The 15,766-nt window shown below is 36.2% G+C and overlaps 1 protein-coding gene across 1 annotated transcript in view; it reads right to left on the bottom strand.

The window, feature by feature from the left end:
• Positions 1-15,766, bottom strand: part of KCNH8 (potassium voltage-gated channel subfamily H member 8) — a 189,875-nt gene that overhangs the window by 56,779 nt on the left and 117,330 nt on the right. Inside the window, exons 6-7 of the mRNA XM_065051531.1 lie at positions 15,412-15,569; positions 10,661-10,868 (exon numbers count right to left, since the gene is read on the bottom strand). Of these exons, the coding sequence (XP_064907603.1) occupies positions 10,661-10,868; positions 15,412-15,569 (366 nt within the window). The remainder of the gene's footprint in view (positions 1-10,660; positions 10,869-15,411; positions 15,570-15,766) is intronic.

Raw genomic sequence — 15,766 nt, 5'->3', positions numbered from 1 at the left:
TCCAGCAATCATGACAATTTTCAGCATCTTCTATCCATTCAATAGCAGCCTCCCACTTGGTAAAACAGGGGCAGATGCCTCAGCACTGAAGCTATTTCCTTTAGTGGGTCTGGTTATAAATGCTTTCATTTCATTTCATTGCAGAATTGCAAGAAAACCATGTTAGTTTTCATCCGACTAGCCTGTGTAATCACACAAGGTATGAAGTTCAGCTGGGTCAGTACAGACTGCTGCAGTCTACATGACATCTATTTCTCCTTGTCTTCTATACTAATAACATCCATGCTAGTTAGATAACAGCTAAATATGGTAACCCTCACTGCAATGTTCTCCTTGCTTAATTCATAGATTTCACAATATCATCTAAGTACTTTCCTGCACACTCTCATTTAAGGAGCCACTGTGCTGCTTTCTGGACCAGGATGATGTCCAAGTCAGGTAGCCTTATGAAGGCTTGATGCAAAAAAGGAATAAAAAGTAAAAAAGAAACCTAGTGTCTAATTTGAAAAGCACACTACATGCTTAAAGTCACAGCAGCTCTGAAATAAAACGTCTGTGTCTGAAGACCTGACAGATCTTTTTGAAGTGTATGACATAAGGAAATTCTAGGCATTAGAGTTTTTATCCATAGGTATCTTAGATCTGACAATGGAAAATGGTTTAGAATAATTAGGTATAATTATTTTCACAGAATCTGATTTGTGTAAAACTTACAGACTGTAGAGTGCCATGACATATTAGTTTCTTTTGCTGAAAGTAGTTACTAGTTAACTTTGGACACTGTTGCCTGGAAGCACGAAAGAGTCATGAATATTTTCCAGTGTATGTGGAAATGGAAGAAAATCTGGAAAGAAATGAGTATTGAATAATTTATTCATTTTTTTATTGAAATGATTTTCCATTTTGGTAGCAAGAAAACCCATTTTTTATAAAGTACCTGCTGTGTTAAAGGGCAGGAAAAAAGGATAAATAAATAGAAAATACACAAAGGACATTTCTAGATTAAAAAAGTAAACCATGCTTGTGCTATAGAAAAAAATAAAAGCAATTTTAGTCTTTATGGAATGTCCATGGAATGCAATATGGCATTCTAATACCCTAGTATCTTTACCTATGTGATGGGGCTGAAAGAGGCAGCTGCTGAAAAGACTTCAAAATACATAGCAACCCTTCGCGGGTTTAAACTGGATTGAGACATCGTAATTTGAATAGCCAATCTGTGAGCTTTAAAACCAAAAGTAGATGCATCTGGGAAAGCCTAACAAAACATCCTATTACACCAAAGTGTAATAGACACTAACATTTTAGCAAACTGGTACAAAGCTCTCCAAGGAGGGTAGTGTAATGGTAGAACAAGTAACCCAAAGAGATGGCAGCCCCTCTAGCCTTGCTATTTTTCAGGACCTGCAGGGAGCAAGCTGTGTCTTACTCAATTTAGTGCTGGTGATAGTCCTGCCTCAGCTGGCTTGCTGGACTAAATAATCCCCACAGGTTATCTCCAGTCAACATTTCTACAATTCAAAATACAATAGTCAAGGGTTAAAGACACTGATGTAATTTCTAATTGACTGAGCAAGGTTTTTATTAACAATGTTTTCAACTTTCAAAAGATTATGCTCTACAGTATTTCCACTACAGAAGCCACATGAAAAGATCATGGTATTCTTTTACCTCTTGGGACTGTTCCCTCTTATGGGGGCTACACTGAGTAGATTTTTCCCCCTATGTGTAGCACTGAGAACTTGTATTACAGCTGTAGAAATCGGTCCAGCTTTTCCACTGAGATAAAAACTGCTTTGTGGAATTAATGAATGATGTGTAGGTAATCTGTGGTTAGACACCGCAGGACACTTTCAACTTTGTCAAATCTCAGGGGCTTTATCCACACACCAGATTTTTATTTTTCACTTAAAGTTGTCTAAAAAATGTTGTACTAGGTGCAAAATCTTGGAAATATATTAATAACTACATAAAAACTTCATAGTCTCTTTAATAAGGTAATTTCATCCCTATTTTTTTTTTTTTTTTCCCCTGGGCTGCAATTCTAATGGGATATCAAAGTCCTGGGGTATTTTGTGATTGCTAAAAAGGTTCAATCTGAAAGCAAAGTACCATGCATAAAGGAAAATACAGTTTAATCAAGGAACTGAGCTTGTAGAAAAGAACAGCAGGGAAGAATGGCTGAATAAGATCTACTAAGGCCCAGAGCAGCTGAAATACAAATTAATGTTAAACGAAACTCAAGGGAAATGTTTCAGTTCAGTTCAACAAATGACATTTTGGTTTGGCACAGCTCCATCACAAAAATAGTGGTTTGGATTTTCAAATACAAAATGGAATGATTTCCACAAAATTAATTTCTATGGATATCTTAAAATTTTTTATTTTAAAACCTGGCAAGGTCTGGTATACATGGGTCTCAAGCAAGGGTTGTTAATAAAGAAAACTTCTCCTAGAAAGTATGTTTTACATATAAAGCAGGCAGAAAAGTAGGGCCAGTTTTTCAGATAAACCTTTATGAAACTTTCATTTGTATTAGTCTTTATCAAGCGCAGATACGTTTCCACACACATTTCCAACACATGTCCAGGTGATTACAGCTGTGCATATAAAACCTCCTTATAGCAGTTAAATTTCTCTGTGCCTATTCTAACAGGTTGACAAATGAGTGAAAAATTATGTGCCTCTGCTCATAATATACTAAAAATTGTGCATAGCTATGATAATCTACAAATAGGATTTCTTCTTCAAAAACTAAATGAACTTTCCCCAATTATGCTTAGTCAAAACTGTAACCCAAGAAGAGAAAAGAGTAAGATTTCTTTCATAAATATTTCACACTATAAGCTTCTCCAAATTGGGCTTTATGTATAGTATTGTACACCAGAATTGTTTTAAGCATTCAGATAAGGTATCCAGTAGACTTTAAATAAATATTTTGTAATTATTTTGAAGAAAAAAAACTACATTGTTTTCACCACTTTCATGATTTTAATTAATTTATCTATTTTAGTTCTTAGAAGGTTGGAAAATGTGCACGTGAAACATTAATTCATAGAAAATGTACACGTTGTGCATACAACAAAAGCATTATTTTTACTGAGAGGTAAAAATCAAGAAGATTCCAAACCACCTAAAATATTAAAAAGCATCTAGTGTAAAGCATTCTCCTGGAGTTTAAAATTTCTGTTTCAACTGCTTTAGAATACTTGATCGCTGTGAAATGCTTCAATGTTGTGGTACCTTGTCTCTTTCAAAGGATGCACAGTGTAACAAATGGAGTTTGCAACTGTTTATGAGATGGGTGCTTTGAAAAGATTCATAGCTCCAAAGTAATTGTCTTTGCCCTTTTAGTTTATTCCTAGTTATTATTCATGTATGACAGTCCAGGGGCTAACTATCTCATGAAAGTGCTGCAAAAATAGTCCAAACTAGTTGGCTGAGTCTTTAAGATACCAATGCCCCTAAATGTTTCACAAGAGTGGTAACCATAAACATTTCCTTCATATATTAATTAGAAATTATTTTTCAGCCAGATTAATTCACACACACCACCCCCCAACACCCCCCTGCCCAGATATCCACACCCACATATGGGTGTGTATGTTTCACACAAAATGGACCATTAACACACACACACCCCACGTCAGCAGAGCATTATAATTGATTTTACTAAATCGAAGATGTCAACACTCATGCATGATATATTTTTAAAAATCCTTTTTCTTTAAGTTGTCTCTTGAAAATCAGAAAGGATCATAGTTCCAAAGTAACTGGTTTTGTTATTACCAATGACAGAAAATTAAGACAATAAAATACAAATGTATTCATTATCTAACAGAAGGAAATGTGCAGAGACAGAGCTGAAATTATCTGGGATCATTAATAGTTGAGATAATATATATATGTAAAAAAATAAAAATCAAGCTTCTGTCTCAGCTTCAAGACAAACTCTTATGTCACATCTAGTCATTTAAGTCATTAAACTGCTTTGCAAAAAATTAACGATATGTGAATATTGTGAATATTTACCTGCTTCTACAATACACTATTAGGATTAATATAACATGAGAATACTAAGAGTCAAGAGTTAACTAATTATTACTTTAACAAATTACATACTATATTGACCAAGAATGGGAGTGATAGCACTGATTTTTCCAATACTATTTTTACTGTTACTTGGACCCAGCATAACCATGAAATAAGAGCCCCAAAAAATTGTATTAGTTCACTAACATATATTTTTTGGGGGAAGAACTAGCAGATACATGTACCTAAAAATAGTCTTCCTTCTGAAAAGAGGATAGCCTGAGTTTTTACCTGAATAAATATACCAATGCCACAAGTACCTATTGTCAAGCATATGCCTAAATTTGCAACTTCAGAATTCCTGGCAAAATTGCTCAGGACCTTAAGAAACCTAACAAAGACTGCCTCAGGTTTCTTAGCATAAGCTTGGAAAAAGCTTCCCAGCACTGAAAACTTCCCAAGCTGTTGAAACACAAGAGATTTACAGGCCAATGACTCTCTTTATGGATATTCCAGCTTGATGTTAACTTATGAAATTCTGACAAGACTGAATCTTTAGAGGAGCCACAAAGGACTTGCACAGGATTTAGGAACCAAAACTCAAGAGCCTAACCTAAAGATGACATCTGAGACATTAGATATCTACATTTTGGATAGGCCATATTAGCCAACTTCTGCATCAGGCCAGAAATGCCACCATGATTAAAACATGAAGACAATCTCTACTATATGCACCCAGTGAGGATCATTCACCCACTTTGCCTTCAGCCTTCATCTCTATCTTCACCTCAACACTGGAGACTCTGGGTAGAGACTCAGGCATCGGCCGTTCTTCTGTTAAAATCACATCAGTTTGGGAAAGAAAAGAACAACCAGAAATCAAGGAAGAGAGCTGACCTGGAAGAATGTTGAGCAAAGTAACCCATACATCAGGATATTGTGCTCTCTTAAAGAGATTTTCCTTCTACCTATATCTTCCATACCTTAATAGAAGTTCCAGTACCTGAACCCCATGCTGAAAAAAAGTGAAATTCGGTAACAATGCTTCTGCCTCCTTTCATGGGCAAAATAAATCAGAGGCCTCTTGTTTTGCTTTTCACCAGAACAACTCTCTTCACACCTGTGATCTAGATGGAGACAACCCCAAGCTGCTGGTGCAAACTCAGAAAAGTGCAAGAAGTGCTGCAGAAAGGAGAAATCCTCACTATCACATGTGCAATGCTGTGCAAACACAAATAAACTTACAGAAAACTCAACCCTGCTAGAATTAATAGCTTGTATCAACACTAATTGAGGGATTTCTATGTTAAGTTCCATCATATGAAACACACGTGTGCTTCAGTACCTGTGAAAAGGGATTATAACTTTATTGCAGCCCAGTCTGAGGCATAAAAACCTCAAGTGAAGGGGCCTGAAGGCAAAACCTTATTTTCAGCATTTCCCACTGGTACCACTCAGGTGTTATGCTCCTCACTCTGCACCTAAATCTGCCACCCATTGTCCTGAGAGCTACTTCAGGCTATAAATTCTTCACTGGGAGCCAGGCATCCAGTCACTTTAAAGGTTCTCATTGCAAGTGTGTGACAAAGTGTGCAGGAGGAAATTTGTTATTGCAGAGTATGTCAAAGTACTCCAGTTCAGTCATGATTGAGCTCTTGTTTTCAGAAGTGCTGTAAATTACAATACAAATAGAAAATGAGTAAAATCCTGAGATATGAGTAGAGGTATGTTATTGAGATAAATATTTAAACAACTGAAGAGTTAGCTTTACAGACCTAATTTTAAAGCTTCTCCCAAAGTCAACACATAAGCTTATTTATTTATTTGATAACAACTCCTCCCTAGCCAGAATGTTGTAAGTGGCACTGTGGGTGGACTAATAAAAAGTTGCAGCTGAATTTCTGATAGACAGGAAGGAATATTTTTTCAAGACAATTACACAAATTATACCTGACAGCTTTGACTATCTAAGAGAGCCAGCATCCTGACTCTTGGCCTTCTCCTAATCTCCTCACTACACTCAAGACAGCTGAATTTCAACAGCTCATATGTTTTTCACAGAATGATTGCCTTTAGTAAGAAGAAACATTTTCAATATTATCTGTTTCCCATAGAGACAGATTGAAAAGTCGTTTCTTATATTTGATAAGAACTTGCTCTATATTAATTCAAAACAGCAGACAGCAAATAAAGAACTTTTGCCTAGATGCGATACCAGTTAAACTTGTAGAAATGAGAGACAATGTATTGAAGTCAATGGAATTACAGCGGTAGGATCAGCCAGGAACATCACCACAGTCTAGCCTCTACTCCTTGTCAGCTAATGGAAAATTAATCTTATTTTTACAGGTTGCTTAATATCATGCCATGTCTCAGGGAAACATCTGTTTCACTGATGAGAACAAACGAGGCGAGCAAGGTGGAATGTAAAAGAGAGAGATTTGAAAAAGCTAGAAGGGAAAAGCAGGACAAAGAGTGTTCCAGTGTCTCAGGTGGGTGGGAATGACCATTTTAGGAGTCATGTTTTTATCAGACATAGGAGTCAAGCTGCTACATGTGGAACAACTGTTTCCTGGCATGGGAGAACTTACTGAGCTAAAGGTTTCCAGCACCTGAAAACAGCACTCATGTTGCATATTTTCCAAATATCTCAAGTTATCAGTTAAAATATCAATACTAGAGCTAAGCAAAAGATCCAGATTTTAACGTTGTACTGGTAAATGTTCCAATGCCATGACATCGTAACAGTTCATGAATAATATTCCCAAATACTACATCTTTCTCATTTTGCAATAATGTGGCTAAATTTGTGAATATAATATGTTTTAAAAATTACTTGGAATGAGGATGTTGTCTGAATAGGGATTGAAAAAAATAAAACAAAGGGGTTTGAATATAAACAATTAGGCCCAGTAAGAACAAAGCAAAACCACTTTTCAGTTCTGGGAATTTTCACAGGGAGAACTTTAGCACTCCCATCACCCCAATCCAAATGCAAGTTAAACACCTCATTCGTTTATATTAGCCAAAGAAATAGATACACAGAACCAAATGCTATTCCCACTAAAGTCAGTGTTGTGAGATCTGGGCTATGGAGCATATCTGATAGCACAGCAAGGTCCAAAGTGCTATGTTAACAGTACTACAGCTTTAAAATGTTTGCTCTAAGTGTTAGGAAAACCTCAGTCTTGTAATCTGTGTCGCAGGCTTTCTGAGGAAGCATTAAACAGAGTAAGGAGGTTGCTAAAAGCTCTTTTCTCCCTCTTCCTCTCCTAAAAAAAACTAGAAGCAAATAAAAAACAAGGAAATCTATTTTTCATTCTTGGCATGGTTTTCCTTTCTTAGAACAAACCCATCCCTGTATTTCAGCTGTTGTATGCATTGGAGTATCTGTACCCATAGTACTAGTTCTTCAGGCACATACCGCTTGAGACACTACAGCGAAGAATATAAAGTATCATTTACAAGAGGAAGACACGTACTATTTGATAAAAAAGTACAGACATTCTAATCATTGTTTTGTATTCTTTTAATGCTACCAGTTAGAAAGCCTCCTAATGCCTGGAATGAACTTTGAGGAAGATCTATTGATGGAAACTTGAGTCTCCAGTTTTGCTATTAACGTAGTAAAATTTAGAGTTGAGAAATATAAACCTGTAAATACCAGACTAAGGATTATACCCTACTGCTTTGTTTGCAGTAAGAAATCTCTTTTACATGCTCTTTGAAAGCACACAAAAATTTCCAGTTGAGGCCTTCATACAGGAGGACAAAATAACCTTGTCTTACAAGAATACCACCTTTATTATACCCCAAGCAAGACTTCTCCTGTGTGCATAATTTTTTTTTGTGATTAACTTCAATGTGTTTCACCAGCAAGTAGTTTGCATGTAGAGAGCAATAGGATTTGCACCGATTGAAGAAATTGCGTTATCTTATTTTTCTGCTCATATATGTGACACATAAGCTTAAACAGAAATTTTATCAGTGCTGAAGTGGTCTTTGCAAAATAATGGCTTCATGTCAGGAATCTGGATTTTTATGAGCTCTTTTTAAAAAATGCAGTTTCTAATAGTTTAACATTTTTAAACTGGTTTCCCCCCAAAAAACCAAACCAAAACAAAACAAAAAACTTAAACCATAAAAAAACTTCATACTAGAGAGAACTTAAGAAAAAACCTTTCTGACAGATATATAACTAATATCTGTCTGAGCTTTACAGAAGTCATTGCAGTGTAATTTTTTTATTACACATTAATAGCTTCTAAACATTTTAGAGACCATCCACGAGTGTGGCAGAACAGCTTTCCAGATAAAAATACAAAAACTAAAGTAAAATCAGGTTGTAAGGTCAACAGCTAAGCTGTTTTGCCAGGTAGAAGGCTAAAGCCCAAGAGTATGCACCACTAAGAAGTGCCTTGTCCCATCCAATGGGGACATGCGTTGCCTGCAGCTGTCCAGGGAAGGCCACTGAGTCTCACATGTTGAGATGAGCCAGTTGTGAGAGGCTGATAAGGAGCAATTCCTGCCTAGGAAGCTCCCTAGAAGATGATCATTGCATGATAACCCAGATACAACACTCTTCACTGACCTGCAAATGGGACTTCTGTGAAATGGCTCTGTTCCAGTTAAACTGGGATTGCTTCTAATGTGGTTGTTGGGACATCTGCTTAGTACTGACATCACCTAAGAGAGGACAAAACTAAGGGGTATAAATTAATGTTTTCATAGCAGTAAATGCCAAGGGCCCCAGGGAACATGAAGAACATTTCCTGAATGCGGCCTCTGCTCAGGCAAACAGGAGTGGGCCAGGCTGCATGGGGAGCACAGCCAGTGGCCACACCTGGGAAACAATGATGCAGTCCGTCTTCATCAGTGGGACTGCAATGAATGCTTTCAAATTGCCTATCATTTGTGGCCTACATAAGCTGACAATGTATCTTCATAGCTACTTCCTGACAGGGAGATTCGTCTTTTTACTATTACTATTATCTGAATTTGTTTTTCTGTTAGCAGTATTTGACCAATTTGTGCACAGTGGGCTTCCTTTGTATATCCTTCCCTACAGCTGCAGTCTTTTCTTTGAGAGGTTTGCACTCTATGAGGAGTTCAGCAGCAGGTCACAGACCTGGTTTACAAAGGGAAGGAGAAGTAAACAATCAAGTAGAAGAATAAAAATACTCCACAAAGCTTTCAGTAACCTATGGAGAAACTGGAGAGATATATTTATTGGACTTCTTTTCTTCTTTTCCTCTTCCTGAACCAGCACCCTCACCTCACCTGAGGTCATTTTTCCTTCAGACTTATCAGTATTAGATAGATGAACAGATAATAATGGGGTTAAGAGAGAAATGAGAAATTATAGGAGATAAGAATAGAGCACACTGCAGCTTGAATGCACCTCAATGAGCCTTTGGTCACAGATATTTGCATCATTCCCCCCAACAAATATTTTTTTTGTTGAGAAACTCTCTCACCTTTAGATACTATTTGTTTATGAAAGAGACACATGTGCCTTCTTTTCCTCTCACAGATAACATACACATGCTAAATTATTCATATGCTTCTTAATTGTGTCTTTAGTTCCTAACAACACAAAGAAAACTAGCAGGGCTTCCCCTTCCAGTTAATTTTATTACTGGCCTTGTTTTCTCTCGTGCTTCACTGAACACACAATAGATGTAGGCAAATGTGAATACAAGTAGAATTAAAAAGATAGAGCACAAGGAACCAGAAAGGAAAGGGAGAAAAAGGCATGCTGAATATTGATATGGAATATGAGAAAGACCAAAAAAGAAATGCAATTTTACAATAAAGCCAGAATGACCCACGTTGGAAGATGTAATTATCAGCTGTTGCGCTAGAGGGTAACACACCTTCAAGAGTATACAAAGTAACTGGTGATGCCAGGCTCATCTACAAGATATATTCTTTCTTCATTGTACTATCACACACAGGTACAACCCTTAGAAATAACAATAAACCTTAAACAAAAGAGGAAAACCTTAAAATCTAAAAAGTCAATCTGAAACACTCAATGAAATCAGAATAAAGGCAGGGTGGAAACTACACATTGGATCAAAATACAGCGTTCTAAAACTGTCTCTCCACTGATAAACACCTCCTCTGCTGTGCAAAAGAGCAAAACCTGCAAATCCACCAGGCAATGTTCCTGAAGGGGATTTTTAGCTTGAAGGCATTCCAGGGCCTATCTGTTTCAATGTATAGTAAGGAACAATCAGCAGACTCGAGGGAATGTCTCTGTCGAAGAATTTGCCTGATTTGCAAGACCAGGATGAACTTTCTCATCTACTTTTCTACACAGTCTATCTAGCCCTTTCCTATACAGATTCTCAATTCCCAAAACATTGAAACACTCTCAAAAATCTCGTTCTTTTTCTACTTTCCCATTTTCTCTTCATTTTAACCCTCTTTTTCACATTGACCTGAAATTCAGAGCACCAATCTCTTCCTTTTCTCTACAAACAACATTAAATAATAGTATAAGATTAAACAAAAAAGGAAATATTGAATGACTTGTACATGTGTTTTTATGTATTTACATATATATATGCATATATACACACATGTATACATATATATGTATATGGTGTAAAGAAGAACTTACCTATGTCCCAGGTAAGGGGGTTATTCTGTTCCATCTCCCTTTTCCCTATGACATACCAAATGCAGGCCATCCAATGAGCAAGCAAGGCAAACATGGACATGAGAAGTGTGAGAACAATTGTGCTGTGCTGGGAGTAACGATCCAACTTCTGAAGGAGACGCAAGAGGCGTAATAACCGGACTGTCTTTAGGAGGTGGACAAGGGAAACCTAGGAGAACCAGGAGAGAAAACTTTTCAGCAATTGACTTCTATCACGCAGTTCTCTTATTTCAATGAAAGGAAACTCTATCTGCTAAAGCTCTACAAATTTTTGCCCAATCTTCATTCAGTTACTCTTAGACTAGATTTGAAGACAGCAGAGAACAGCAAAGAAAATGGTTAAAAAAAAGGTGTTTACTTTTGCTGTGTACATACATGTTTACTATTTCTGATTAAAACCAAAGAAACTTGAAATACTGCGAGAACTTCCATTTTGTCTTTTTTTTTTTTCCATGCAAAGTCTTCTTTCAAATTTAACTTAAAAATACGTGTTTGTGCAAAAATGCATCCTTCCCTGCTCTAGAACAGAAACATAGTTGTCAAACTGACCAGTGTTCATTTAATTCCAATATGAAACCACAAAATAACCATCTTCAGGCACACAATGATTTTCAGTTTCTGCTAACAGCCAATCTCAACTGTGTATGACATGAAACCAGCTTAATAATTAAAGCCTGGAAGAGGCAATAACATATAGCAGATATTTTACAGAACAAGGAAGCAGAGAACTGGGTGGAGACTCAGATGTTTTTCTTCAGATTTAAACCTAGATACAGGTTCCTGGGCACATTTTATTGCTCTGTACTAAGTTGAAGTCCAAAAAAGGTTGTATTAAAACTTCTGATACTACTGCTTAAATTCCTTACCAAAAACTTTATTGTCTTTCAACTTTGCACCTAGCCTGCTCAGCACCCTAAGTGTATGTCAGTTTATGAAGTATATGTGCTCTGGCCTCAGAGGAGATGCTCCCATGCAGCAGCCAGCAGCCTCTGGATGACCCCATCGCCTCCAGAACATCCTCCCACCTACATCCACAGAGCATGCACAGTTTCCAACTTTGCATGGAATATACTTGGGTCATGTTTCAGCTGTTGCGTAGAGTTAGCAAACAATACACAGGTTAGGATCCCAATTTATTTTATTTTATTTTATTTTATTTTTTTAAGAACCTTGACATTTTTTGTCAGGTACGTAGCAGGGGAGAAAAGAAAATCAACAAAAACATGACACTTATTTAAAATAATTTGAAGTACACTGCTGTCAGGAATAAGATCTAACATGAGATCACACAAACAACTACGTTGTCTTTTTTTTTGTCTTGCATTTCTTTCATTCATCTTATGTTATTTACAATAAGTCAGTGAAATTAGTTATGTCTGTGGCCTTAAGCACAAGAATATCTACAAGTCTGCGGCAGAAGGCTGTAAAATATTTGGTTGTATTAGTACAATCATATAGCTATTAAAATATAATTATTCTAATTGAATGCCATGCCACTATAGCAACTGCCTCTTTCTCTGTGGTAATTCATTTCCCACCAAAGTTCTCCTTTTCTTGTCTCTCATCAACTTTTTTGAACCAAACATGGTTCTGTTGCACTCTTAACATAAAGGGGTCCCTATTCATGACTGACTCTTCAAGGTGTTATAATAATAGATACACTTATATATATAAAGATCATATATGTGCTATGACCTTCACATTGGAGCTTTCAGCTTTACTGGGGTTCTACCACATCACAAACAAATAGTGATGACTTAGGTTACAAGTGTGCCTTGCCAGTTATCACCTGTGACTGAATTCTATTTTTTTTAAGTTATAGAAAACTAATAGACATAAAACCAGCAAACCAGATATCATAATATTTTTAATGTGAAGACATGCTTTATTTTAAGCCTAAAGATCGCCTCATTTTGAAATAATTTCTGTATAAATTTGAACACAGATGTAATTAATCATATGTAATTGCACTGAATTTTCTCATTAGTCATGCCAAACACTTTTTTTGTATTGTGTCCAATCTGTCATTGGAAGACCTGAAATGCCTTCAGGCAGCTTTCTTTTCTATGCCACAAATTTAGAAAGACAAAATGAGGAGTCAGCACTCATACTTGTGCCTGCATACATTTTGTCTTGCATCTAAATTTTCCGTTTGGTTAATCATTTTAGACTAGCTTGGTTAACCTTTTTCTGTCAAAATGACAAAGACAGAATCTTATCTCTAACAGAAACTCAATCGTAGCATAGTGCTGAGAAGTACTGAGAAACAAAGTTGCTACAAACTAGGGATTAAATTCTCTGCTTGGAAGAATCATGTCCTATGGCAAAAAGGTATTATTCAGGAACATGATACATTTTAAGAAATGACTAGTGGCAGGGATCTTTAATCCTTGTGCCTATTTCATTAGCTGCTTTCCTTAAAAACTGATACTCTCGCTATATAACCACCAAAAGTTACCCAGAGAAGAGCAAATTCAATCATTATAACTGTGCTGTTTTTCACTTTGGCAGCATTTCATACCACATTTCTATAGATTAAGGGATTGTTTATGCTAGATAATTACAAGCATGGAAGGGATTAGGGTCTCAGCAGGGGTTAGGGTCCCAGCAGTACCTCAACATCTCCCTGATGTTAGGCAGGAATGTGCCTGAGGTGTCAGACCTCCTAAGAATCACCCGTTTAGTGGTGGGGCAGAATCACTGCAAGGTGTAAAGATAGTCGAGCCAATTTATACAGTTTCACTTTTTTTCTTTCAAAATATCTCCAAGGATGGCAAGAGACTTCACAGCTTTTTCACACACTCTAACTCCACAAATCTCCAACTGGAGGATGACATTCATGTGCCATACATACATATGTATGTATGACACTATACCTATAGCTTGCAGAATTTAGAGCATCCCTAAGGATTTGGCCTTTGTGCCAGGACCTGAACAGCAAAGGAGTAAGATGCTCCCTGATGCCCCTTCTCACCGTTCTGTTGAGGCAACATCTGAGAGTCGATGGAGTGAAAATCTGAGAACAGACATGAGGAAATGGCTTATTAAATCTTAAGGCCTGAAAAGAGTGGAATGTACAACAGACAGGAGATGTTTATTAATCGTATTATAGTAGTGTTTTTAATATTATGACATTTTAACTGTAAAAATAAATATTGGGTAATGCTTTGTTTTCCACAATTCAGTATGGAAAGCATACCAGTCTTCCCAATGAAAAAAAATGAAACAAAAACAGCCAAGATAAATTTTGTGATATCATTTTGTTTGTTATTATTTTTTGTTCATTCAATGAAAAATTCTTAATGAAAATTAAACCAACATGGTTATACTGACTGTTTAGTTTTAGTGAATGGGATAAACTGAGATAGTAGTGTATTTAAATAGATTACCACCAGTTATTAAAAACCAGACCAAAACAAAACCAGTGATTGAAGAATGTGAAATGATTAACTATCTGGTTTTAAAAGCTACTGTGCTACCATCAGATTGTTCGTTTGTAATGTATAAATGGAGTGAAAAGAAAGATTATTGAAGGAAATGGAACTAAATTTAAAATCAAACATGATACCTGATATGGGAGGCTTCCCGACCAGTGTTTTTCTGTTTTGTTTTGGTGTGTGTTTTTTTTTTTTTTTATTTATTTTTTCTTCCTGAAATGTATCTACCCTATCCTCTATGTAATTGTCTGTAATTCACATTTAATGAAAATGAAATTGAGCGTATCTGTTTACAAAAGATCAAAATTCTGAGAATTAGAAAGTGGACAGCTTAAGAGCCTAAGTCTCTATGTGAAAAATCCACATAATTGAGAAACATCTGCCAACTTTTTTTTTTTCCAGAATTAAACTTTCTGATTCAGAGGGGGTGGGGCTTGTTTGTTTGCTTTTTATTTGCTTGTTTTGGGGTGGGGAGTGTTTGTTGATTGTTTCTTGTGTTTTTGCTTAGTAGATTCTTTCTCTACTAAATCTAATAGTGCTATCAGAAGAATACCCTTTGTCTTAGACTAAGCAAACTAATAAAAATGTAACCCCATCATGAGTGTAACAACACCAGACCCAAACGTTTTGCAAAGCCATTTAAGCATCTTGTCATTATATTCCTAAAAAAGATGAGCTGAAACCAAAGCCAAAGTTAATAACACTTGTAAGTAAAACAAGCTAGAACACAAAAGATTTAGTGGTCACACTGCATTTTTTGCACTAGAATGTGCAGAGAAAAAGTGAAAGAGAAAACAAAAGAGAAAGAAGATTCCTAGCTGAGAAAAGAGTTCTGACCATACTGACCAGAACAATTATTTACTTTACCACAGTAACAATTTACGAGTCCTAAAAAATTAAGGACTGAATTTATACAGCATAAGAGACCAAAAGCCATAAGGAACTGTATGTGAGTATCACAAGTAAAAACAAAGCTAATTTAGGTACAACTCTTTACAAAGTAAGGATAATTGAATTTAAAAAAATGCTACATATGTGTCTTTCATTATAATGACTGGTAGCTTTGACACCCAATCTTGTAATACTTTTAACCAATATGTACCATTACATTATAGTCCTTCCTTCAGCATCCAATGTGAAAATACACTACAAATCTGAGGAAGACACCAATGTATTTTAGTTCATTGAGTTTTAGTCTCCAGATTTGAACAAAAACCCAAACAACATAAACCTCTTGAAAGAAGACAGAATAAAAAAAGACAGGTTAGTACTTACCACAGTGACATTGAAAGCGTAAAGAAGATCAAAAGGAAGTGCAGCAATTAAATCAATGATAAACCAGGTAGTCACGTAGTGGATACAAATAGATCTTGCTTCAAATATAACTTGGCCAGACTTGCTGACATACGTTGTTCGGAAATTTAGAATAATATCTGCTTGACAAAGAATGAACAGAATCAGAGACATGGATTTCTTGATTCCTAGGGATAACACCTGAAATTGACCATTGCAGTTATTGTTTTTCTTATGTATGGAAAAAAAGAAAAAAAAAAAAAAATCAAACACCCCCCCCCCCCCCCCCCCAAAATGTAATGCAGAGGCAAATAAAATATAGTGGTAAGAGATCATA

This window comes from Columba livia, chromosome 2 (genome assembly GCF_036013475.1).
Source record: "Columba livia isolate bColLiv1 breed racing homer chromosome 2, bColLiv1.pat.W.v2, whole genome shotgun sequence".
Classification (NCBI taxonomy): domain Eukaryota; kingdom Metazoa; phylum Chordata; class Aves; order Columbiformes; family Columbidae; genus Columba; species Columba livia.
The sequence above is the reverse complement of the archived record's forward strand: the minus strand, read 5'-3'. Positions and strand labels throughout refer to the sequence as shown.